A 25,489-nucleotide genomic window follows, 5' to 3' on the forward strand; every position below is an offset into this window, starting at 1 on the left:
GTAGGGGGTCATACAAAATAAAGAGTGACTGAGACACAGTGTAGCCTCTCTCCACAGAGTGCTTCAAGTATTCCTTGACCTTTGGAGACAGTGGAGTGGGTCTGCGGGGGTGTTTGGGACGAGGAAAGATAGTGTTCTGCTGAGCCTCATGGGAGCGGAAAGCATGCCACAAGTTGAACAAACAAGATCTTGTGCCCCCGGGATGTCATGACACACAGCAAATAACACTGTCCAAATATTGTCAAAACAATATGCGTGCACATGTTATTGCAAGGACTGTCAGCATCCATTCCCAACACTCTAACTCATCAGGATGTTGTCACTGCAGGCTATGAGTGGACTATGAATCACTGAGATGAGAATATTGATTTCATCACACGTTACGTTTGACATATGTTTGACATCTTGTGATTCTAATGATTGATGTTGATGGCAACATACCAGAGCTTGTGCTTTCTACTGGTTGTACTCAGCTACTCTGAGTACTCATAGAGACTACAGTAGTAACTAAAACAATGACTTAGCTCTTTTGGATGGATGGCCTGGCTGCCGACTCACTTATTTAATATTGCATGGGGGACTCCAGAAAGAAATTATAGTTACACAGAAGTAACGCGGACATATTATGGAAAACTGACTTTTTAACTTGTTGTAAATTGCGTCTCTGGAGTGCCTATACCGTCATCAAGAGTAAAATGACACAACAAAGTCATTTTTCTGTTAGCTGCTTATGTCTGAAAAAGATGTTCAGATTCTTGCCAAATTGTAAAGTAAGAATCGGACTAATATTCATAAGACCGCCCGCACACTGAGTTTCTCTGCCCATGACTTGGCAGCTACCTTGGCGAAGGTCCGCCATTGTGTTTTCTCACAAGCCTCAACCAAACCTGGTTCAAGTGGGTGTGGCTTCTTCATGTTATGCTGACTTGCTGCTGGCACGGAGTGACCATTAAGAGACAAGATGAATCTGTGTTAGTTTGTTCAGATGCTTCCAAATGATCCCTTTAAGCTATGCATCTGAGCAAGTGGTAGTACATTAAAAAACATTCATATTCATTATGAAAGCAATTCAAACAGATGCTTATGGCAAAACTCCATTGCACTTCAGTCTATCATCTTCTCCTGTGCCCATTTGTTTGACCATTAAGTGTGTATGATGTGTTTTTAGGATCTTGCACATGCTGCACGTCTGTGTTGCTGCGTCAAAGCATCATTGCTGCCATGTTTGGACTGAAATGACTGCTTCGTGATTCATGATTATGAACACCATATCACTGTCACGTAGCAACCTGCAGGTCATAATGCGAGGCTCTGTATGACAATTTCAATCATGTGACTGTCACCTTCACCGATGGTCAGTGTTGGTCTTTAGCTGCATCTCCATGTAGTCATTTCTGCATCACTGCTCATAAGCGAGAACATCTCCATCATATCTGACACGTCACCTCTATCTCCTCCACCTTCAACTTTTCCCCCCCGCAGGTTATCTTGGGTCTGCTCTTGCCGCCGTCCATCCTGAGCCTGGAGTTCAAGAACAAGGACGAGATGTCTTACATGCCCCAGGATCAGGAGGCCTATTTGCAGGAAAAGGAGGAAGAGGAGCCGGAGAAGCCGGTCAAGGAGAAAGAGGAGGAAGACATGGAGTTCACAGTAAGATCTTACTGTGAGGCGCAGTACAACTCCGTGGTGAGAGAACCCACCTCAGCCCTGCATCTCAGAAACTGTGCACATACAGTATTTACGCATCAGGCATTCACATTAGCAAAAACAAGAGCAGTGTGATTCTGCAATGACAATTTGTTAACACATACTCACACAGTTGTCCAAATGCACACAACATGGACAACCTTCCTGTTTCTTGTTGTCTAAGCCAAGACATGGTGGAGTTGTAGCGTCTCTTGTGGGTTTTCCTCGTGAATGTTTCTCCCTCCATCTATCTCCTCCTCCGCCTTTCCCCCTCTTTCTCTTCTTCTCCCTTTGCCTTTTTCCCTTTCAATTCCCCCATGCTCTGTGCTCTCTCCTGCTCTTCCCCCCTTCCTCCCTCTCTCCGAGATGAGGTACAGTACTTTGCTAGCTGACAGCTGTCCCTCACGCTCTTTCTTCTAACCGGTGATGGCTTGCTGCAGCGGACCACTCCGCATGTGGGCCGCTGAGCATGGGAGGCCCCGGATTTGCATTGATGTAACCGTGTGTGCTTGCTGCTGCATATCTTAAATCATCCAGAGTCTGAGCACCTTCTCACTGCTGTAGATTTGCTTTATCGGCGTATAGACTTGGATGCCCAGGCAGCACTTGGACTTATTCCCAGTTCAATCTAATCAGTTGAGGAGCTATATCAGGATTCAGTTTGCGCACTATAATCAAGAGTGGAAATTGATTTGTAATTCGCAACCTGGATCTTATATTGTCCATTTAACTGATTGCATTGAAGTTGAACACCTTTCAGCACCACTATAAATATTTCCCATCTGCATTGAGCACAGTTAGCAAGCCGGCACAAATAAACAGGCTGTGTCACTCTAAAAGCAAGGGGATTTTGGGCTATGTCTGTATGTAGACAGGTATTTAAAAATATATACTGTAAATGCTCTATTTATAGCTGGAATGTTTACCTAAACCGCAGAGAGGAAGGGATGTTAATTTTAATCAGGTGATAATTGGAGAAGAAAACTTATTTATATATAACAACTTCATTTTTTTAACTTTAACATAGCTCCCAATATACTTAAACAATTTTATTGCACAACACAACAGCAACAGAACCAATGTTGTAATAGCGGCAAGGAAACTGTTCAGCCAGCATTATTACCGCTAATGAGTTCATTGCAAACAACAGTACAGAGTTCACACCTGTAGCTGAATTGCACAGCCAACATTGTGAAGTGAATGCGAAGGTAGATAAAGCTGCCACTGCTGCTGACCACGCATGATACTTCAAATTTTGTGGCGTTAACGAAAACTACTGTACATCGGGAGGTTGTCTACAGCTGTCATCTGCCATTGATTTTTTTGACCACACTCTAGTCAGAGACCCCAACAACTACTTATTTTGTGGACCTTCCACCTACGGTTAATTGAATAGAGGCAGTCATAGAACAATGTGCAATGCTACCAACCTCTTTCCACATGAAAATACATTGGCTGGATGTCATGTGCATGCCAAAGAAACAGGGGGCACGGTAGCCCCTAAGAATAACGCCATTTTGCCAGTCGGGAACTTGAATAAAGTCATTTGCAGAATCGGCACAGTACAACACTAATTGATGGAGGGGAAGAGCATCCATATGTATGGCTGATGATTCATAGTGATTTATTTCAGCTGAATATAAGGAATACACATAGCTGCACTCAATATGATGTCATTACAAAGGAAACAACACACACCCAAAAAAACTTTTTGTTAGCTACATGAAGCATTAAAAACTGAGGGAATTCTTCACCGTGATTGGACTTTTCCAAAAACTGCACTTTGGCAAATTTGTTTTGATGTCAGGACCCAAAACTTACAAAAAACCAACCTACTTTTATTTATGTGGACATGGCCTAAAAACATCTCTTATTAGAGGACACGTTTGCATTCAGCCCCCAATTTCTGCCCTGGCTTCTGATTGTGCGAATGCACTGCCAGATACTTAAGAAGTCATAATGATACACAGACTGCGACACCACAGAGGGGGGTTTCATGATCAAATACAAGGCCTGCATCAACATATCTGCCTTCACAAAGACAACAATGCTCAGTTGTAGTTTCAGATCTAAAGTACACCACAAGTTGAATTAGGGAAGTGTCACATCAAGACTGGGCAGTATTATGTTTAATGCAGCTCTTGCATTGGATCTTATTAGAGTGCATAAGTGTATCTAATGAATTGTCCAGTGAATGTGCAATACAAATCCCATGAATAAACTCCCTCTTCGGTCTGGTGTTGCTGACCATAATAAAGGGCCTGAACCCTCTCTCATGGATTAGGAATTGTGTCTTAGATGGAAACAAGATGTCTTCCTTTTCTGTCTTCTATCTGTCATCTCCTCGTCTTCTCTGGTCCGTCCTGTTGTCTGAGACACAATCCATGAGTGTGTGTCTGTGTCATTGTGTGTCACCAGCCTTCACTCACCTCAACACGCACCTCAAACACACATTTCACATTTTGGAATGATGACATTGCCTGTGCTTGCTTTTTTTGGATACGACATTATGATGAAAGAAAACACTTTCCTAAAAATATAACCATTGCTCCTTTATGTGTTTATTCCTTTCTCACTTGTATTCCATACCGCATCCATCCATGTTCCTCTTCCTCCTGCTCCTCTGATGCATCACAATTTCCTCCCACTTTATCCATCCCCCCCCACCCCCGCTCGCTCTCCTTCCTTCGTCGGTCCATTGGGGTTCGCATTTTCCCAGGCGATGCTGGGAAAGGTAACCACAGAGACATCCAGGAAGAAGGATGTCGAGGAGGTTCAGAACCGCCATCGCCTCATCCCCATGGGACGCAAGATCTACGAGTTTTACAACGCTCCAATCGTCAAGTTCTGGTTCCATACGGTCAGTTATGTTCCAGTCTCGTAGGTAATGTTGTATGTTTGCATTTACTTCCACAGTGTACATATATCCTCATTATTTCCTCATTATTGAGCAGTCATGACATTAGTTATACAGTCATGTGAACAAATTAACTCTTCTACTGTCAACTATGCTATTATCTCTCTGAGATGTGAAAACCACATGGCGGTGCTGTTAATAAACCCCCAAGTTGAACCCCATAAGTCGGACTGACTTGAAATTTCTCACACAACTCCTTGTGCTGTACAAAACACTTTAGGGGGTTAAGCCAAATTACCATAAAATTTGTTACACACCTCTAGAGGCCTGTAAAATTTGAGACATGGGAGAATATATCTATTGCATGTATAGCATGCCTTCCAAAGTATTTGAAGCACAACCCTTAGATTTTGACCAAAATATTGGAGAAAAATATGCACAAAACTTCAAACCACAATTGGGCTCAGTGAATCAAATTCTGGGTGTGTTCTTTTTTTCTTTTTTTTTTAAATAGGGCTGTCTTGATTAAGGAATTTCCATAGTCAAAGCTGATTGTTTTCATTTGATTTTGTCCATAGTTGACTAATCGTTGAGTTTTTTTTTTTTTTAAGAGCACAGCTAATGGATCCCTACAAATAAACACATCTCATTTCTGACGTTTTCCACCTGAAAGAAAAAGGCAAAAACACTCATAAACAAATAAACATGGTAGATGTGCAACAACAGTACCTTAATTCACACATCTCCAAAGTGCACATAAAATAGGAACAACATGACTTAAAAAGCAACAACTTGCCAAAACACTCAGCCTCATTTATTGGATTAAATTGTGCAGTCGGTGTATAAAAGGAAGTTGATGTAACAGCCTGACCCGTTTTAAATGCTGGTTGTTGTTGTGTGATATTTAATAAGCTGCTAACACAAGTTGCACCTTTCTTTCTTGAGGTCATCATTAACCTTTTCAAAATACTGGCACACTTTGGATGATTTTTTTAAGTACCGTAGTCATTATGAGCTGTGGGCACCCCTAGAATGGGACGATCTTGATCACATGACATTTTCATGTGATTGGACGGCGAGGTTGATAGTCGAATAAGACTCCTACATATCGAATTGTTGAGTAGTCGATTACTCTAAGACACTCCTATTATAAAAATACAGTATATATTCAAAAGAGCAGCCTCAACAAGGGCTGTTAAGAGAAGAAAAACATACAGTCATGGAAAAAATGATTAGCCCACCCTTGTTTCTTGAGTTTCTTGTAAATTTTAATGCCTGATACAACTAAAGGTGCCTTTGTTTGGACAAATACAACAATGACAACAAAAATAGCTCATAAGAGTTGAATTTTTTGGCAGTACAATGCTATAGTTACTCATGTAAGAACTTTTGGTTATTATCAAGAAAACCATGGAAGTTGCTAGATATCAGCTCTTAAATTAAAGTCTTATGAGCTAAATTTATCATCATTATATTTGTCCAAAAAAATGTACCTTTAGTTGTACCAGGCATTAAAATAGATCAATAAACTGAAGAAACAAGGGTGGTCTGATCATTTTTTTCCATGACTGTATATACCAGAAATTACGTGATGTTAGCCATAAAACTCACCCTACATGTTGTCTCTGGTTGATTTATTTATGCACTTTTATCACTGTTAGTGGTAACACTAGTGTAAACACATGCCGTGAATTGTGCAATATGCATTTGCACTCAAAGTGCTTCAAACCCCATCATAAATTATATTTATTTGTATTTGTATGTATATGTATTTGCAAACTATCAACAGATGACCACTTATAATATTACTTGTGTTGAGATATTTAAGGTGCTCCTATTTCTGCTGAAAGTTATGCAAATAACAAAGAATTTTGAGTGCAACTGTATTACAATAAGAAAAAGATGTGAAGTGTTTGAAATCTTAAAGTGTGCCTTTGCGGTACACTTGCAGTAGCGGCCGGTTGTGTCAGATCTTTTGTTTTCCAGCAATTTGATGTCTCCTACTGTTCATTTATTCATCCTTCTTCTTTCATTCCGTTTCCAGCCTCTGGCTATTTATTTCTGTCTGTCTCGTTCCTGCCCTGCTGGTTACAGGAGAAAATCTTTTGAGAATTTTAATTTTGCACTTGTGCGGTCGTTCCTTGTGTACTTAAATTATTGTTTACTGCTTATCATTGTCATTATGTTAGCAAATGTGTCAGTCAGCTCTCCTTTATTAATTTGGTCATTTTCTGATTGTACAAGAGACGTTTGAGTGAAATCCAATAATGTGTGATGGCGAAATTAGAAATTTTGTGTGCATTGTCCGCTCCTCGCTAAGCCTAACTTCTGATTTGAACCTGATGTCCTCTAGTTTGCATGGTGATGAGCCATAGTTCGGTATAATAGAAATCAAACCAGACAGCTGATGAGGATTTTAATAGGCACAGCCACAGGAGGCACGTAAAGGACGTTTTCAGGCCAAGACTGCAGGTGTCATGACATCAAATCACTATTTTGAGTGTCACTCAGACATTTATAGTAAATGAGCCAGAGCCAGCCAGTGGACAAATTGCACAAACTCATCATTTTCTTTCTGCTGTCTTTTTTTTTCCACACAGATGGCCTACGTAGGCTACCTAATGTTGTTCAACTACATTGTCCTGGTCAAGATGGACCTGTGGCCTTCCCCTCAAGAGTGGATCGTCATCGCTTACATCTTCACCAACGGCATTGAGAAGATGAGGGAGGTACGATGGCGCCGAGCACTGCTGGCATGCACGCGTGCACATGCACAATTATGATGATCATTCCTACCCACTCAGCTGATGACACACTTGTCACTATGACATTTAATCCAAGAGGTTGTGTGCTGGGAGGCTAGTGTTACATCTATTCTTCATCATAATAAATAGACAAAACAAGAGAAGACATAACGAATAATGGGGTCAGAGGTCAATTGAGGACAGGTGTCAAAATACGTAAAACAGAGTAAAGAGTATATACGAGACAGTCCTCTCTCAGTTGATGCTTGTGTTTGTGTTGTAGGTATATGAAACACATTCATCATTTTGTCTGCTGAACTATGCCTCCGAATAGGTGAACTCACACTGCCCTCTAATGGCAGTCTATCTGTATTGCATTACAAATACACTCACCGTCCACAGCATTAGATGCACTTGCACGATACAATACAATACAATACAAGTTAGTATGCATATTATTGATTGATTGCTGTGACCGAGAACTGCACTGCATCATACTTAGAGGTGTTTCTAATATTTTGCCCCACTCTTGTAACTAATTAAGGTACCATGAATATTTTAAACACAGTGGAACCTCTGGATTCAAACAAGTTATATACAGTATATTTTTAAAATAGTTAACTCTATAGACAATTTTAACTAACCTTTATTAACATTTAACGGTCACTGAGGTCTGGTGGTTGACTCGCCTGACTTCAGTTGGAGGCAGTGTGGGTTCAGGCCCCACTCAGTAATTGACTGGGGACCAGTCCGGGATGTACTCCACCTTTTGCCTGAAGTCAGCCGGGATAGGCTCCAGCTCCCCTCAACCCTGACCAGAAAGCAGGAGAAAACGGATAGATGGATGGCATTTAACGTATAACAGCACTACAAAAACAAAACGTGCACCTGTGGTCACACTGGGCAAAAGTATTGAACAATATCAGGCATGTCATCTTTTGGAATAAGTGTTGGGAAAAAACAACTTAAAAAGCCGAAGAAAAAGCAAAGCGTGCACAGAAGAGCTGAGCTGCGGTGTTGTGCAATATTCTAACATCTCACATAACGTCATGCATGACGGTGGTTTGCACTGTGAAGTTTGGGGTGTATTTTTATGAATTATACTTTGATTGTTCAAATGTGCCTTCCAGTATGATGCAGTAGAGTTTGACAATATGCTAAAGTAGTAATACTTTACCATATGTGTAAAACGGAGAATTACTACTATTGGTTTTTGATGCAGTTCTTGTGGAGGTGTACCTAATGTTGTGGCCTTAATGGCATTGCAATCTTGTGATAATGTATTCACCTGTCATTTTTCTCACCATCCTCCTCAGGTGTCCTGTTCTATTCTAATTCCTCTCCAACACTCCCTCTAGATCCTTATGTCAGAGCCAGGAAAGTTGTTACAGAAGGTCAAGGTGTGGCTTCAGGAGTATTGGAACATCACAGACCTCATGGCCATCCTCATATTTTCTGTCGGCATGGTTCTGCGTCTCCAGGAGCCCCCGCTCATGAGCTATGGACGGGTCATCTATTGTGTCAACATCATCTACTGGTACATCCGGCTGCTCGACATCTTTGGTGTCAACAAGTACCTGGGTCCCTATGTCATGATGATTGGCAAGATGGTGAGATGTGGCTGGAGCACGGTGTTCATTTTTTGTTGGCATAATGGTTCTCAAAGGCTCACAGGATTATGAAAATCTGAGCAGAATAATTGAGGCTCTTGGAGGAATACAAGATCAGAACTAATGACTTTTCAAAACAGAGACCAACCAAAGCAACCTCGGTTTGATGTTTCGTTCTTTTGAGGTGATTATGGCCCTCACAAGCTCTCTTTGATGAAAGAATCAGCAATTACAGAGGCTGAGAAGTGGAGATTTATATGTAATAACTTTGTCCGCTAATTGGCATATCGAGTACTCTATGATTCTGTGGCCATGAAAGCTGCAGTAAAGCTGTTCAGAGGACACAAATACAACAGACGCACGAGTGCAAATGAGGTTCTTAATAAATGTGGGCCCTAATTAACCTGACATGCCAGATGGTTTACAGGAAACAGCTGGTAAAAAAAAAAACTTTTTGAAAAAGGCACACTTGACGTTGACATTAACAGCTTTGAGTTCATCATTTCCATTATGGTCCAGTCAGATCAACAAATAGAAGGGTAAACCGCATGGTGTTAAATTGAACAAGCAGCCAGTGTCTCAAGTTTGTTAGTAGAGCATCCTGTCCATTCAAATGCTGTCCTTTGTGCCTCGTATTCTAAAGATGAGATTGTCCGCTTCTGATACTGCTGGCACCATTCATCGGAACCACACCTGTAGCTGCTTCGTTCGTGTTGTTTAGTCACCTCTCTGATGGTTGTTATATCAGCTATGCTTAGACTCCCAAGAGATTTGTGATGCAATGGTCAGCTAGAATACAGTGGAGCCCAAAAAAACTGGTCACAATCCAATCTGGGCCTCCGTACATACAATAATGTGCCCCAGGGTCAAACTGTTGCCAACATAAAACCTTTAACTGTACAATGTTTTAAGAAACAGATCGTTGTAAAATAAATTAGCTGATGTATGAGAAAAAATAATATGCTGAAGAAAAATAAGTTAACTGGTTAAGATTACAATTAGCTACATGCAGAAGGAGGATTCTAGGATGACTACATGGGGCTGGGAGTTGAGTCTTTCCACATAAACACAGCTGCCTGCGATGTACATTTTGTTGTTCTTTTATTATTGATGTGGACTTACACTCGCTTCAACCATATTGCACTGAATAGCCAGGACAGAGATGTGTGTGTGTGTGTGTGTGTGTACTGATTCTTTCAATACCCTACCACTAAGTTGCACTAAGTTTCTTTTCTCTGTTCTATGGTTATCATCACACTTTTCTATTAGACCTAAATAAATTAAAGCGGAAGCAGTATAGTGTATGTACGATAGTCAAAGATCATCTACTGTATTCCATAATGTTAGGAAACTGCTGGAGACATTGCAGTTAGTCGCGCCCAGGTTTTGAAATGAAAATGCGGGTTGGACTGTTGTCATCCGGCTGAAAGTTGAATGAACCTGGTCTACTCTCATGCACACTAAGTAGCTACGTCTCTGATACCTGGTTGATGCTGCTTGGTTCACTGTGTGCCTTCCATATAAAATAATAGCTCTCCCCTCTCTTTTGGAGCGACCGTCTTCCTTTGCTAACTCTCCTCTTCACCCTTCTGTCAGATGATCGACATGATGTACTTTGTGATCATCATGTTGGTGGTGCTCATGAGCTTTGGGGTGGCACGGCAGGCCATCCTCAACCCCAATGAAGATCCATCTTGGATGCTGGCAAGGAACATCTTCTTCATGCCTTACTGGATGATCTACGGAGAAGTGTTTGCTGACCAGATTGACCGTAAGTTTAGGGACTAGAATTGTCGCAAGTCGTATGATTCTTTCATCAGAGCATAAATTGGCACAAGAATGCTAAAAGTACAAGATACAGCAGTATTTCTGCTTGGTGAAACAGAATTGAGTCACTACATGTTGTTTCTGTGCCTCAAACGTGCCTTCTTTGTCAAGTTACTACATCAGTCTTTCATGTCAGTGTTAGTCTGTCCTAATCTTTGACTGTTAATGTGGGGTTTAAAAAAAAAAAAAGTCAAACCAAATACTTTGTCATGTACTATGGTATGTTTGTTTGCTGTTCCTTTGTACATATGTTTGGTTGTGGTTTACGGGAGGAGTGGCCCAAAGAGAAGAGATCTGAAATAATGTTTTCATTCTGTGTTTCAGATATGCATAGTAGGAAGTTACAGCAAAGGCTGAATGAAAAACTCTGGCTGGTCGAAAATTACTTACGAACACACGGAACCTGGCGTAGTAGTGGTCCATCCCACATTGCCCAGTGCAGTCAAAATCCCAGTAAATCAACTTAATATAGATTTGTCACTTAAGTACATTTACCTTAACCCACGCACCTCTGCTTCACCATCCTCACTTTACCACCATGCCATGCCCACTCTTCCCACTAGAGGCCACTAGAGACAAGTGTGCATGCTCTAGGTTGCCCTTGTGTGTGGTTTTTTGGGTCAGCTATGCATAAATATTAGTGAACCTCACTTGTAGCTTGACCCTCAAGGCCACATCCTGTCTGCAACTGGCTAGTAAATGGTCATAACAAATCAGTAACATTTTTCAAATAAAGTACCTCACTGTCTGTCACAGTTGTGTTTCATTTCAACAGCAAGGGGAACTATCAAAGTTGTAACTTGTGATAGTCTCTTGATGTTTCTTGACCATTTCGACTTTAAGGCTTCACTGGAAGACGTGCCGTTGCTATGTCAACACATCTGTCACCCTCCCTTTTTGCTGACCCAGCTTCTCACTGGAGCCATGCAGCATAACCAGAATACAAAAAAGAATAGGCATAAACAATTAGCATTTAAATGCATCATGATCAGCCGCCTGTCATCATCTGCAGCCTGTTTTTTCACGTGGTTCAGTTGTCAGAGTTCTTGAAAGCAACCTTTTTTTTATGACCCAAAAAAACATTTAAAGTAGAAAATTACTTCAGTTCTCTGTCTTTGGGCTGCAATGTGTGATCAATTGAACATTGAGCAATGGGCATGATTAGAATGAATCTGAAAAGGCAAACAAACCAAGAAAAAAATGCTGAATGTTCCGCTGATAATCCACAGCAACTGAACCATCACGGATGGAAAAAACATTTAATGTATCTTAAATACATTCCAAAGCAGCCATTGAGTGAAGCTATGGCTAAGCCAAACGTGACAATATATTTGAAACATTGGGAATATGTTTAAATATATTGGGATCACTGTGTTGATACATGATGAATGTGATTTTTTTTTTTGTTCCTTCGTCCCTGCTCCCTCATTAAGAAGCATAGAACATATGCTTCTTGTTTGTTTGCAAAATATATAAGTTATGCATTTTGTCTCTTTGCTTTTCTCACTTTTCAACAAGTGCCTGGATGCTTGCATTGTCATTGTGTTTAGTGTCCTTTACAATTTGTTCTTTATGTACTGATGTCATACGCTACTCTTAAGCTTACCGTGTACTAACTTTTTGCATTTGTGTGTTGTTTTGGTGCCACTGTGCAGCGCCCTGTGGACAGAACATCACCACAGAGGATGGCGTGGTGGTGGCTTTGCCTCCATGTAAGACGGGCGCCTGGATTGTTCCCGCCATCATGGCTTGTTACCTGCTGGTGGCCAACATACTGCTTGTCAATCTACTCATCGCTGTGTTCAAGTATGTAAAGTAGCAGTTGGGACCAAAAAATCCTGTTCTGTTTCACTGTTGGCAAAATGTATGCACTCGTCATTTCGACCGAGATCATAAAACTATCCTGAATATAAGACAACCGCTCTTTAAAAATATAGTTGTTTTTTTTTTATACTGTATATACAGTATGTATATATATTTTTTAAGATAAAATGACAGACAAAATGGATCTTGTTCACGGTTCAATATAGTGAAATAACAATTGATAGTAGATTAGGATTAAAAAGGAAAAAATGAAAAAATTAGCATCATAACTTTGTTGTCGATACAAAATGGGCTAAAATAGATCAGTTCAGAATTTTGACCTTTGGAACACCAAAATGTGCACTCATACAAGCCATGCCTATATGTGCACAGATTGGACATATATACAGTATACATTGTGGATATGACGTCGTCTTTCATACTGTGATTGTGTTCCCTCATAGCAATACGTTCTTCGAGGTGAAGTCCATCTCCAATCAGGTTTGGAAGTTTCAGCGTTACCAGCTCATCATGACCTTCCACGAGCGCCCGGTGCTTCCTCCACCACTCATCATCTTCAGTCACATAACCATGGTGCTCAAACACCTGTGTTGCCGCTGGCGCAAGCATGACGACGACGAGAGGGACTATGGACTGAGTGAGTTTTTCTATGTTTTTAGTTCAAGTCAAAGTTACTTTTTGTGTTTTTTTAATTCCAAATCATCTACCAAACTGCACCATTAAACAATTTACTGTTGGATTTTAACACCCTCCAACACCTCCGTCCTTATCATCTGCAGAGCTTTTTATCACCGAAGACGAGCTGAAGAAAGTCCACGACTTTGAGGAGCAGTGCATAGAAGAATATTTCAGAGAGAAAGATGACCGATTCCACTCTTCTAATGACGAGAGGATCAGAGTCACTTCTGAAAGGTCTGTCTACTGATTCGCAAACAATAAATACAGTGGTACCTCATTTTTTGTTATTAATGTCATTATTAAAACCATAAAATCCAAACACCGAAGCAATTTTTCCCATAGAAAAGAATGTAAATCCAATTAATCCGTTCCAGACAATTCCAAACACCCAAAAAGAAAATACATTTTATAGAGAATAATTATAGTTTGACATGCATAAAGCAATGTGAAATAATTATAAATGACGACTGCATGGAACTTATTGTTGATGCGGACTTCTCCTGGCGAGATCAAATTCTACAGTGTTTCTCAGCTTCTTTATCAAATTGCTGGCACTCGCAACTTGCTTTGGCCCCATGGTGGGTTATTTAGTAGCTGCACTCAATAAAAAGCCAGCAACGCGTGCGGTGCGTTGTTTCGGCACTTGATTGTACGGAACGATATGAGTGTAGGGCAAAGTGACTAGTTTGTTATGTTCAACATTGTACGAAAACCGAGACGGTCTATGAAAACCGAGGCAAAATTGTGGCAACATTTTTTACAGAAACTGCATCATACGAAAACCGAGGTTTGATTGTACTCCGAATTATTTGTAGTTGTGTGTTTGCATTGTGGTACAGGAGTGATCCAGTGTTTCTGTGTTTATATTCGAGTTAAGCATACTAATCAGTGAGTTGATTGTTAAGACTTCAGAGGATTGTTGATTTATTTTCAGGAAAAAGGAAGTCCACTATGTTGTAGATTCTGAACTCGTATCAATTAGTTTGTGATCAAAAACAGAACAACATAACGTCAGCTGTGGGAAAGTACATCCACGCATAGGCACAACTTTTCCAAGCATCATTATTCTGCTGTAATACAACACTGGCATGAAAAAAGGAGGTCAGAACATTCAGACAGTTTCAGAGATATTCCCATCCCATTCACTGTGGTGCGGTGTACTGTCTTTGTCAGGGTGGAGAACATGGCAATGCGTCTTGAGGAAGTCAACGAAAGAGAACACTTCATGAAGGCCTCACTGCAGACGGTTGACATCCGCCTGGCGCAAATGGAAGAGCTGATTGGACGAATCGCCGTGGCTCTAGAGCGTGTGACGGGGGTGGAACGCGGGGAAGTCAACAAAGTCCGATCCCGGACTTCATCTGACTGTACAGACTCTGCATACATCCTCCGCCAAGGGGACTGCGCAGACACAGCCTACATACTTCGCCAAAGCAGCTTCAACAGCACTGAGGGGAATGCGTACCGTTTGCAGGAGGCGCTCGAGGGCACCGCTGAAGGTTCCATGTCCCCTCCCTCTCCCACCAGCATGGCAACACGGACAAGAAGCCATTCATTTTACACCGCAGGTGGTCGAGGTGGTGAACGTGCGAGTGGTGCTGAAAGAGCTGATAGTTTCTTCAAAGAACGCTCGCTTAGTCTCCATCGAGCCAACAGCTCACAATCTGTGTCATCAGCAGCCGCCACCAAAGAGTCTAAGCCCCTCCCCCTGGCGACGTTGTCTGTCTCCCAGCAGCACCGTCCGTCATCATGCATTGATATCTATGTGTCCACTTCTGAAGAGGTGGGGCCCTCGGAGGTTTTTCTAGATCCTCTGCGTGTGGTCCCACCGCTCCAGAGAGAGGTTTCGTTGCATTCTGACACCATCGAGACAGTGCTGCCGGGAGGCCGGGACTTCAGCAGCGCCATCACCAGCGGTATGGGTGACAGGCACTCGGAGGGCGGTGCAGGCAACAGCGGGACCGTCGGAGCCCTGTTTGATGATAGCGCGGCGGCTGATTTGACATTGTGTTCATCTCACCTGCTACCAGACACCACCTTAGCCCCTTGGGACGTGGAACCATCGCCGCCCCCCTCCGCAGGGCCACTTGAACGCTCAAAGAGCAGCCGCCTCCTCTCGACGGTGGGCACATCTTTCCTGGAAGAGCCTCCTTTGGTCAAGTCCCACAGCCTCATGTTCACACCCAGAAGCTGCTATGGCGGACTGGGGGCAGGCGTCCAGGTAAAAGCCGCAGAGTACACCAGCATCACCGACTGCATCGACACACGATGTGTGTCATCGCCGTACACCCCCGTAGAACGCTCACACTCCCCTGGAGGATCCACATCATTCCCCTTTGATAAGCCTGCAGACATTGGCTCCTCTCATCCAGAGAGAGAGGCCGAGCTCAGTCACACGGAGTCAGATCCGGAGGACCCAGAAGACCTGATCCCAGCACCTGATACCCCTCGTTTGGGGACCCTCAGTGGACCCGGCGGGGCCCCTCTCTGCTCCCCCTTCTCCAGGCTGGAGCGAGCAAACAGCTGCTCTTCAGACGACTCCCATCCTTCGCTCACGCTGGCCCCTCCGCATAGGAAGAGCCTGTCGGTGAGTGAGAGGATGGAGAGGGGACCGGGTCTGGGGGCAGACAGGGGGCCTGGTCCTGGGGGGCGGGGTCTGGCGGGAACCAGAAACCCCTTCCTCAGGACCAAGACCGGGGCACGACCTGACACAGGCAAGGCTGACAGCCTCTCTATGAGGAAGCTGGCCGCTCCATCAGCATTCCGGAGCTTTGATAGACAGAACTACACGTGACAAGACACACACTCACGCATACATACACACACACACTGGAAAGACCAGAGAAGAGGAGTGCAAAGGGAAAGCATGCAAGCGGGGTGATTCTTGCCCTTAGGTTTCAGTCTGAATCAGAGCTGCAGTGCGTTTGGGATCAGGTACTGGAGTGTGTGAGCAGGTCCTTCAGTACACCAAAACAAAGAGCTATTTAGATTTAGATTTAGATTTCACCCCCTCTTCTCTTGTGGCTAATTTACTCACTTTCAGTGGAAGCTGTGTTTATGCCGTATGTCTTCCACCCTCCATCTTTACATCATCTTTGTCTTTGTCTTTGTCTAAGTCAGACCTGTGCAAGAAAGAAACTGAAACTGCAAATGTACGACAAAGATAAGGAAGTAAATTTAACAGAAAACTTAAAACAACTAACAGAGCGATGTTGCTGCTTCATTTTTAAATCATTATGGACACCTCCAGCACTATGTAGTTGGCATGGCAACCACTAACTGTCCATCCATTCATCCATTCACTTATCCTGTTCATTCAGGTTGACTGCATAGGCATATGCAATGGATTGATAGCAGCCAATTAACAAGGTGTTTAAGTAGGAATTGAAGTCAGCTACTGCGATTGGCTGGCAACCAGTCCAGGGTGTACCCCGCCTGTCGGCCGAAGTCAGCTGAGATAGGCTCCAGCATGCCCCCACAACCCTCAAGAGGAGAAACGGTATAGAAAATGGATGGATGGATGGATGAAGTCAGCTATGTAAACTGTTACACATAACTTTCCTCAATGCACCATCTAACGTAGTTCACGTTTATTTGTTCTGTCAACCCAGCGAGAAACAAAGCAGTTTATACACTCTGCAGTCAAAAGGTGACAACTTTACGACACGCAATGTGTCAAGTTGCACCTGACAGCAATGCCTATGTTGCGATTCAAGCAGTAAACACAAGGTCAAATGGCCACGTGACAAGACAGAAAAATAAGCACCGAGATTGGTTGACTTTGAAGCTAGTGAAGAGCGACAGAAGACAACTTACATACAAGTATAAACAAATACAGCCCACCTTCAACCAAAGAATAGTTGTTGCTTTGTTGTCTGGCCCCTCAGCATTCAGGATTTGACATTCAGGTTTTACATTCACTTTTTTATAATGGATCTGCCTTCCATCATTGTCAAAATGTCATTCATTTGCTTTTATTCAAGCATGCAATAATGAGTTGACAGAGCCCAAGGTCAAATTTCACCCACTGTTACACACTTTCCAGTAAATTGCCTTTCAGAAGAAAACAGTTCAGTTTTGAACTGGCGGTTTATTATTGAGTTCATAGTTTGCACCAGACCAGTACTGTGCAAAAGTCCACAACAGGCTTTGTTATTCGAGTGAACTTTCTCACAGAAGGCATTTTAAAACAGTAGATATACAGATTATGCAAAAAGACATATATACAAAACCAATTTTTATCAAGCTTTGTAGAAAGGTGGTGCATGAGCCAAGGAAGAACCCTTTAAATTCCAGTGAAGATCAGTATAAAGGTGCAGATGTATGGAACCATCCACTGTCCTGAATCACAATGTTACGGCCTGACTTTATGTCATCCTACATCAGGGGTCTCAAACTCAACTGTACTGGGGGCCGCTGGAGATAAAGAGTCTGGGCGTGACTGGGCCGCATCAAGTATTCAGTCCGGAATGACGGTTCAACTGAGTGGCTAACTTGTCAACAAACGCCACCGGAAGCTGACACGAGCCCGAGCTGCCGTCGGTCGTAAGTGATACAAAATATAAAACATAAATATCAAATATAATATTGTGACACTTGAGCTGCACGAGAGATAGTCATAAGCACTCGCTTAAAGGAAGTTGTTGTTTTTATGGTGGCAAGCAGTAGCCAAAGCGGAAATCACAATGGAGCTTATCAATTCATCGGAAACGTCAGGAGGTTATTATTCAACATAACACAGTCTGACTGGTGTCATAAAAGAAATAACACTATAACCATCACACAGCAACTTACCACGCAACAGGTAGATACCACATACACACTAAACATTTACTTTGAGCAGCTATGTACAAAAAGCTTCTGCAAGGCATGCTGGAAGCGGACATCACTCCTGTCGCTGGGAGTGCTTCCAGCTTCCCAGCAAGCTTTTGCGAAACCTGTTTGTGAAAATTGTAAAAAGTGTGGGACATAATTACAATGACTTTGATATCAACTAGCAACTAGTCCTCGTGGCCCGTGGGCCACAAGTTTGAGACCCCTGTCCTACATGTACCAGGAAGTCGCCTGCAAACAGGTGGACAAACAAACACAAACACGACAATCTGCTCATTTTATTTTCACTTGTTAACAGTGACTTGCTGTATATTGTCTCTGAAGCAACACATCTAATGGTGGCCTACTTTTACAGGACTGTATAAGGGTAGGATCAGATAGACAGGGCCCCGATTCAAAAGCAATAATCAAAGTAAAACAATCTTTCTGAGAGCAAACACAACAATGGAATTTAGTTTGGTAAAAAGTACATATGCATTTTACCTGGAAAATAAAAAATGCCTCAACTTTGGAGGAGCGCAAAGAAGGGAAAAATAATTACAAGCTGAAAAGGTTTAACTTTGTTTCGTATTGTGATAAAAGTTCCGTGTAAACCAGCCTTCCCTGATAGTTTTCTATGGATAAGATAGGAGAAATGAAAGGACCGGTGTGAAGGATTCAGTAGCGTGAACTTGATGACTTACTGTTAGTTAATGATTAAATACAGTACATCCTTCCACAGATGTGAGTGGCACACACGTAAAAGTGCCTTCCAAAAACGACTACATATCACTGGCATGTCAAAGGTCACTCGACTCAGTTTAGAAAAACCGGTTTAAATGGATGCTTATGTTAGGTTTTGCATGTGCTTGACTCACAGCTGTGGTTGACTCAGAATGACCAGAATCATCAGTTTTTTTATTTGTTCTGACCCTATAAAAGAGGACCCGCGCTATTTGTAGATACGAAGGGCTCTTTTTAAGCTAATTTTACATAAATCAGGTCATGACTATAAACTTTCCTCCCCCTAAATCTCACCCACTGTCTCTTTAATATGTACACTTTCTTCTAGAACATTTATTTTATATACAGTATCATAGTTAATTCAACAGAAAAGTTCTCAAGCACTGACAATGACAGTAAATACCCATCGGATTTACAAATAAAATATTTATAACCTCTTGTTAATGATTTTTATCATTTTCTAATTTTAAATGGAAAAAAAGCAAGCCAACCGCTTACATGCACTAAATGCTGATGTATTATTTCTTAAATATAATGTTGTTTAATAGACTGTACAAACATAGAAATAGTTTTTATTGTATGCTTGATCAAGAAGCTTGTAAAGAAAAGAAATCTGACGACATGGCAATGCACCGTTCTTGGATACCAAGCTTTAGTCGCGTGCCTTCTGGGCATGGATGAAGTATGTTGGAGGATGAGTTGAGTCACATAGTTCTGATTTGGTTTTTTCCCCTCTCATCGTAAAACCCAAATCTAAATGATTGATGTAAGCATGTGGCCTCAGCGCAGACATCTGCTTTTGCTCTTTCAATGTACAGAGTGGAGTGTAACCCAGCATTGCATGTATGGACACAACACCTAAATAACTTCAAATAGAGAGATCAAGTCAAGAGTAACACCAACTATTGATTGATGATTCATTGTAGTGCTTCACACCAAGCTCTATATTAAATAAGAAGTCAAACTACACCACATTAGATGACTTCAATACCTGAAAAATGACAGTGTTTTCTGTATGTAGCTTTACCACAGCGCAGTGGAACCTGGGTCAAGCTCAATCCACACTTGTTTGGATTTAAAAGCAATTGTTACCATTGGAGAAAATAGAAAATGTTTTGCATTTGTGAATGTGTTTCATGGTCAAGGTGTCACCATCCCAAAACCTTAGGGAAGGGCAACTACATTCATGCAGACTCTGCATTATTCTGCTCAGTGCTCAATTGTCTGGTGTTCCCTCGTTTATCACTGGGGATAGGTTCCCAAAATAGCCCGCAATAAGTGAAATCCGCAAAGTAGCCAACTCAATTTTTTTTTTACGATTATTATTATTATTATTGTTATTATATTCGTTTTAATGTTGTAAAAGCCCTCGCCATACACTTTATACACTTTTCTCAGACAGGCATGAACATTTTCTCACATTTTAAACACTCAAAATTGCAATTTTGTTAGAATTTTAATGGTCAATCTACTAGGTTGGACACAAGAAATGATTAAGTGACTCACGCGTATTCACTCCTCTGACCGTGCCTCGTCCTGACGCCATTCTTTGTGTCCTTGATAAAACATATTGCTCCTGTCGTCGTCCTACTCCTTGAACCGAAGATTCATTTAGCCTTTTATCTTCTTCTTCTATTGTTTATTGTCAGTTAGCAAGCAGCTCACACAGTTAACTAGTTAGCTAGTTATCGGCTATTGACCACAACAGGAAACGGCACAAAGAAATTGATTGACAAGGGTCTAAAGCCAATCAGGACGCAGAACACAATGGGCGGGTTCTCCCTTAGCCAATAAGGACCGTTGTGGCTCTATATTTAGCCGGCTATTGCCTATTGTGGGTTCCTAATATGCTCTACAGGCACGTAAACACACTAAGAGGTGGAGCTGCACTGTCTTCAACTCTCACATGAGTATACAACACCCTCTCCTGGTAGCAGTAGCAAATACAATAACAGACACATACAACAGAGCACCGATAGATCACTCGAATACGCCACAAGGACGCAGAACACAATGCGTGTTCATATGCTGTTAAAAAGAAATATGCAAAATAGCACTTTAAAAAATTGGCGAAAGGTGAACCACGATGTAGCGAGGGAACACTGTCTATAAAAATATAATTAATAAAACAATATGACAATTAATTGATGAAATGCCCATCCTATCTGTCATGATGTATGTGTAAAAATAAGCACTGTAAATATTAATACAGAAAAATAGTAAAACCCTCAATCTTAACTGTCAGGATAAATGCATGATGCGAAAGTAATTTGCAACACAGACTCTCATTATGCGCTCAGAACACTTTTAGTTGTCATGCAAGCGTAAAGAGAAGTTATCAACAACCTTTGATAACAAGCAAGATTACTTCCTAATAAGAACAAAGTCGTCTGCCAACAGAGCAACAACATTTTCGCTAAAATGCAATTTTGCTTATGTCAAATTGTTTGCCATGCCAAATGTTCTTGTTCTGCTGGCAGATTAGTTTGCTTATTTTTCATAATATATTGAAAATGTTAGAACATATTACTTAATAAAAAAAAATTGATCTCAGAAAACAAATCTTATTAGTCAAAAGTAAGCATTTTTGACCTTGATTGCTTGCTTTAATATCCGATTTTACAGCGTCTTAACGGTTGTTGAGGTTGAATAAGTGGGAATGAGTGTTGCAAAAAGAGCCATAGAGTTGATCCTATACTGAAACTTGGACGTTTTGTGCAACTTTAGAGGTATATTTTTGCTGGAAATGTTGTCTCCAACATATGACCTTGACTTTCAAGCTTCCACTGTGTGCGATTCGTAGAGAAATGTGTGGCAACAATGCATCAGAGATACAAGTCAGTAAATATGAATAGACAGACAGAAAGATATAGAATACAATCTGCCAGAATGGACCCAATGTCTTCACGTGCACGTTTCTGTCCCAATAGCCAATCAACAATGGGAGTTTTTTTTCCTGAAACAGACAGCTGTTGGTAACCTCTGTGACCCTCATGTGCTAAACCTTTTCAGTCAAAGCAAAGAAGTCCAATGTCGTTCTTCGGAGCTGCTGTCTGCACAGCTGAGGCCTCATGTAGGCATCATATAGCCGAGCTCTGTTTGCACACTGAAGTCTGAAAACAGATGTCAGGGCGGAGGCTTGCTTCAACCCTTACTTCCTTCAATCCATACATGTGGAATTGTGCAATAGCTTCAATCTAAAGAGGGAACTGTACTGTACTGTATGTCTGTGTGCACATTTACTTCTGAACATCCAACACAACCTCAGTGTACAGTATTTTTTCAAGTATTTTCCTAAACATTAGCTTGTGGAGCATACGCTGATAATCAGCACATTTACTCACCCTACTTTGATGACCTTCAAAAGAAGTCCACGCACACATTTATTCCACCTTGCAATAAGACCTAGTGTCCCACCCGGTCACACTTTATTTAATAAAGTCCATAAGAAGCATGCGGTTCTTCCACTCGGAGTGTACAGAGATGACCCCTAACGATGACAGAGAAAGAGAGAGCGTGAGATTATTATATGAAATCAAAGTAGTGAGTATTTGGATGCAAATACAAATCTGTATTCTTAAATGTGAATAGGATCATGTCTGGCATGCATTGTTAAATAAACAAATAGATTGCCAAACAGTCTCTGGTCTGCGTGTCTTGTTTTGTGATGATGCTGAAAAGAATAATTGATCAACACTTTGTGCAATAAAGCCAGCCAAACAAGAAATTACCATCACTCACAAACCATTTCATTATGTACACCTGCACGATCTCATGACATCAAATACAAGATTGTGCATTATCAAGCTCATGTACTCTAATAGACGGACCAGAAGACCAGATTTGTCATTTTTCAAGTTTCGCAAAAACTAAGACTATGTGTGATAAAAATGTTGTGGATTTATAACACTGGTTGTTGTAAATAAACAGGACATTGGACAAGACAAATTAGCTTAAAGCTATATTGTGGGGGAGTCCCCCACAATATAGCTTTAAGCTAATTTGTTTCTCCGGGTGATTCGTTGAATTCATGGCAGTCGTCTCTTGCAATATCGCGGTTCGATTAGCGCTCCCTCGCTATATCGCAGATTTTCAGAAATTAATAAATGAATTAATCATCGCTGATTTGTAGACTATTGTCTATTATTAGTGGGAATATATTGAAATACAAGTGATATGTAGTATTCTGGCCACTAGGTGGCAGGAATGACACAAAACAATGAGACATTACCTTAACACTGCATGAAGTCAGCCATGGCATGTCCGACATGATAGAGTGAAAACAAGTTCTCCTCCCATTCTGTGTGGAAGTGGTGAGTTTTGGGCTTTTTAAGTTTAGAACAAATACATTTAAGGCTTACTGGTTAGCTCCCTAGCTTATTAGCGCTCTAACTTGCTAGCTAGCCGTGGTCATCTCGAGTCCCTGCAGCATAAGAGTTGCGCAATGTGATTTAAACAATGAGTAATAGGTGTGTGAAGGTGACTATAGGTGTGTTATTTCATGTCTACAGGGCTCTAATGTTAAAAAGCCTATTGAGAAAATTTTAACAACTGTTTGACAGTTTATACTGTTAAAATGTGTCTTAAAACATTGCCTGTATAGTTGATGCTAGACAGATTAATTGCAGATGAATAATAACAGATTATTTTACAGATGAATTCGATTTCCATTGTTCCAAATGGGAAAATGTGTTCGGAATTGCAAACAAATCAGGGGTTCCCTTGTGTTGCAGTGGGCATACTTGATTCTCTCAGCCTTGGCACAGTCCTGGCGGTGGTAATGTAACACAAGCGACAACATACAAACAAATGTGATCCTGTCTGAGACACTAGTAGCAGCTCTGCACTACAAACTGCACATAACTACACACACAGAGAAGCAGAGGCATGTCAAAAAGGAACACAGTGTCCTGACACACACACACACACACACTATTACATGACCAGACAGGATGTCAACAAGCAACTTGTCCACAACACAATTGTCTTTGCAACCCATATGTGTAACTCATAACTCCTGCACTTGGTGAAAAAAAAAAGAGGGAAAAGGGCAGTTCGGTGTTGGGAGGAGCGCCTCCTCTTCCAGTGAAATGTTGACAGCTTTGGGGAAACAAGAGAAGCGGGAAGGGAAGGAGGCCGGCTTGGACACAAATTTCAAACTGTTTTTCCTAGAAGTGGGGCCAGGAGTAAAGGAAATGGGGTGTGGCTTAAACTGGAGCAGTTCTGAAAGGGAAGTGTCTCTAACATTTTGGTGACATTCACAATAATCTGATGATCTTTCCAAATACTAACTTCATTGCACTGTTATATCAACTGCCTGAAGTGTCATTAGTGTTTATCTAAGTTGTGTCCCATCCGCGGCAATCGAAGACATACCAAATGTGTGCACACAATCCTTGCACTTCCAAGGGGGGTTTCTACGAATGCCGACCCCATGAAGGAACCACCCACTGTGTTTTGTTACGACTGCATTGCAGCACCCTACACCCCGCTTCCTCACTGTGACCTACATATATATGAGACCTTGGATGCATGTTTTGTCTGTCCCAAAACAAGCCCAACATGTGTCACCAGTGTGCAGTCACAGCAACTTGTGCTCATATCATGAATGCAACATACAGTATATTGTGTTATGTGACACAAGCCTGAACCTACTGAGTGTGCAAAGCAATTGCAGGTCTCTGCACAATCGTTTATACGATGAGTTATACCGACAATCTACACCGTGTGCTAATTCTTGTTAATACTTGGTGGTACTCACAAGGTTTTATGAAGGCCTTCATTTTTCTGCCATATTTTTCAACTATTAGTCTGAATGTACTCCCTTCAGAAAGCTTGAGATTGCAAAGGTAGAGTAGGCAATCCGGAGAAGGACTGGAAAACATGAGCGATGTTCTGCTATGCATACAAACAAGACAACATTGTGGGGTACATGCTGACCTCATGCACAGTGTCAGGCCACTGTGTGTTGCCATCAGAAGGTTCAGCGTCGCCGTGAGGACAGAGAACCTAATTTAGGATGAGCCCATGATTGTGAAAGCAGTGCATGAAGCTGTCCTCAGATACAATATATTATGGGCCACAGCAACTGGTTTGGATTACATTTGAAACATCAAAACATACTGTCACACATTTCCGTGTCAAACACTGAATGATGAGCTTGTGTCTCAGTATAGCTGCTTAGGGTGTGAAGCAATCGATGATGCCTATAACACAAGCCCGATATATGGAATGTGAGGCAGTAAGTGAGGTCATGTAGCCTATACCCACAGGGTGATGGCGCACTCAACTCCGCTATTGTACTTGATAGGAATCACGACATAACATCGTAACCCCATGACTCCATCATAACATGGTTGATACAGCATACACTATAGTCAATCCCAGAAACCGACAACACTGCTTAATACATCACAACACATCATAGCAACCCCAGATACCACTACTTGCAATAGATCACAGCATATCAGAGCAACCCCAAGAAACCACTACGTGCTTATTAATACATCACAGCATATCATAGCAACCCTCAGAAATATGGCTGATACATTAGAACTTATCATAGTATGTGCCAGATATCATTCTTGTCTTGGTTAATACATTCTGACATAATAATAATAGCAACCCCCGGATTCCACAATGGTTTTTGCATAACAACATACAATAGATATCGGCATATGCCAGTATACGGTATAACGCTTATGAAT

General features: G+C 41.6%; 1 protein-coding gene across 16 annotated transcripts in view; it reads left to right on the top strand.

Annotated features, from left to right (window-relative positions):
* The window catches only part of trpm3 (transient receptor potential cation channel, subfamily M, member 3), a 182,423-nt gene extending 159,999 nt beyond the window's left edge, over positions 1–22,424 (top strand). For 8 of the 16 annotated variants that reach the window (XM_054772869.1, XM_054772868.1, XM_054772862.1 and 5 more), the window contains 9 exons: positions 1,483–1,650; positions 4,406–4,546; positions 7,144–7,272; positions 8,646–8,897; positions 10,494–10,668; positions 12,380–12,530; positions 12,992–13,185; positions 13,328–13,460; positions 14,400–22,424. In XM_054772869.1, coding sequence (XP_054628844.1) covers positions 1,483–1,650; positions 4,406–4,546; positions 7,144–7,272; positions 8,646–8,897; positions 10,494–10,668; positions 12,380–12,530; positions 12,992–13,185; positions 13,328–13,460; positions 14,400–16,020 — 2,964 coding nt within the window. In that variant the 3' untranslated portion in view covers positions 16,021–22,424. Of the gene's footprint in view, positions 1–1,482; positions 1,687–4,405; positions 4,547–7,143; positions 7,273–8,645; positions 8,898–10,493; positions 10,669–11,048; positions 11,178–12,379; positions 12,531–12,991; positions 13,186–13,327; positions 13,461–14,399 lie in introns of all 16 variants that reach the window. The other 8 variants (XM_054772858.1, XM_054772853.1, XM_054772852.1 and 5 more) reach the window with 4 other exon arrangements.
* Positions 22,425–25,489: the final 3,065 nt, after the last annotated feature.

Source organism: Dunckerocampus dactyliophorus, chromosome 4 (assembly GCF_027744805.1).
Source record: "Dunckerocampus dactyliophorus isolate RoL2022-P2 chromosome 4, RoL_Ddac_1.1, whole genome shotgun sequence".
NCBI lineage: Eukaryota > Metazoa > Chordata > Actinopteri > Syngnathiformes > Syngnathidae > Dunckerocampus > Dunckerocampus dactyliophorus.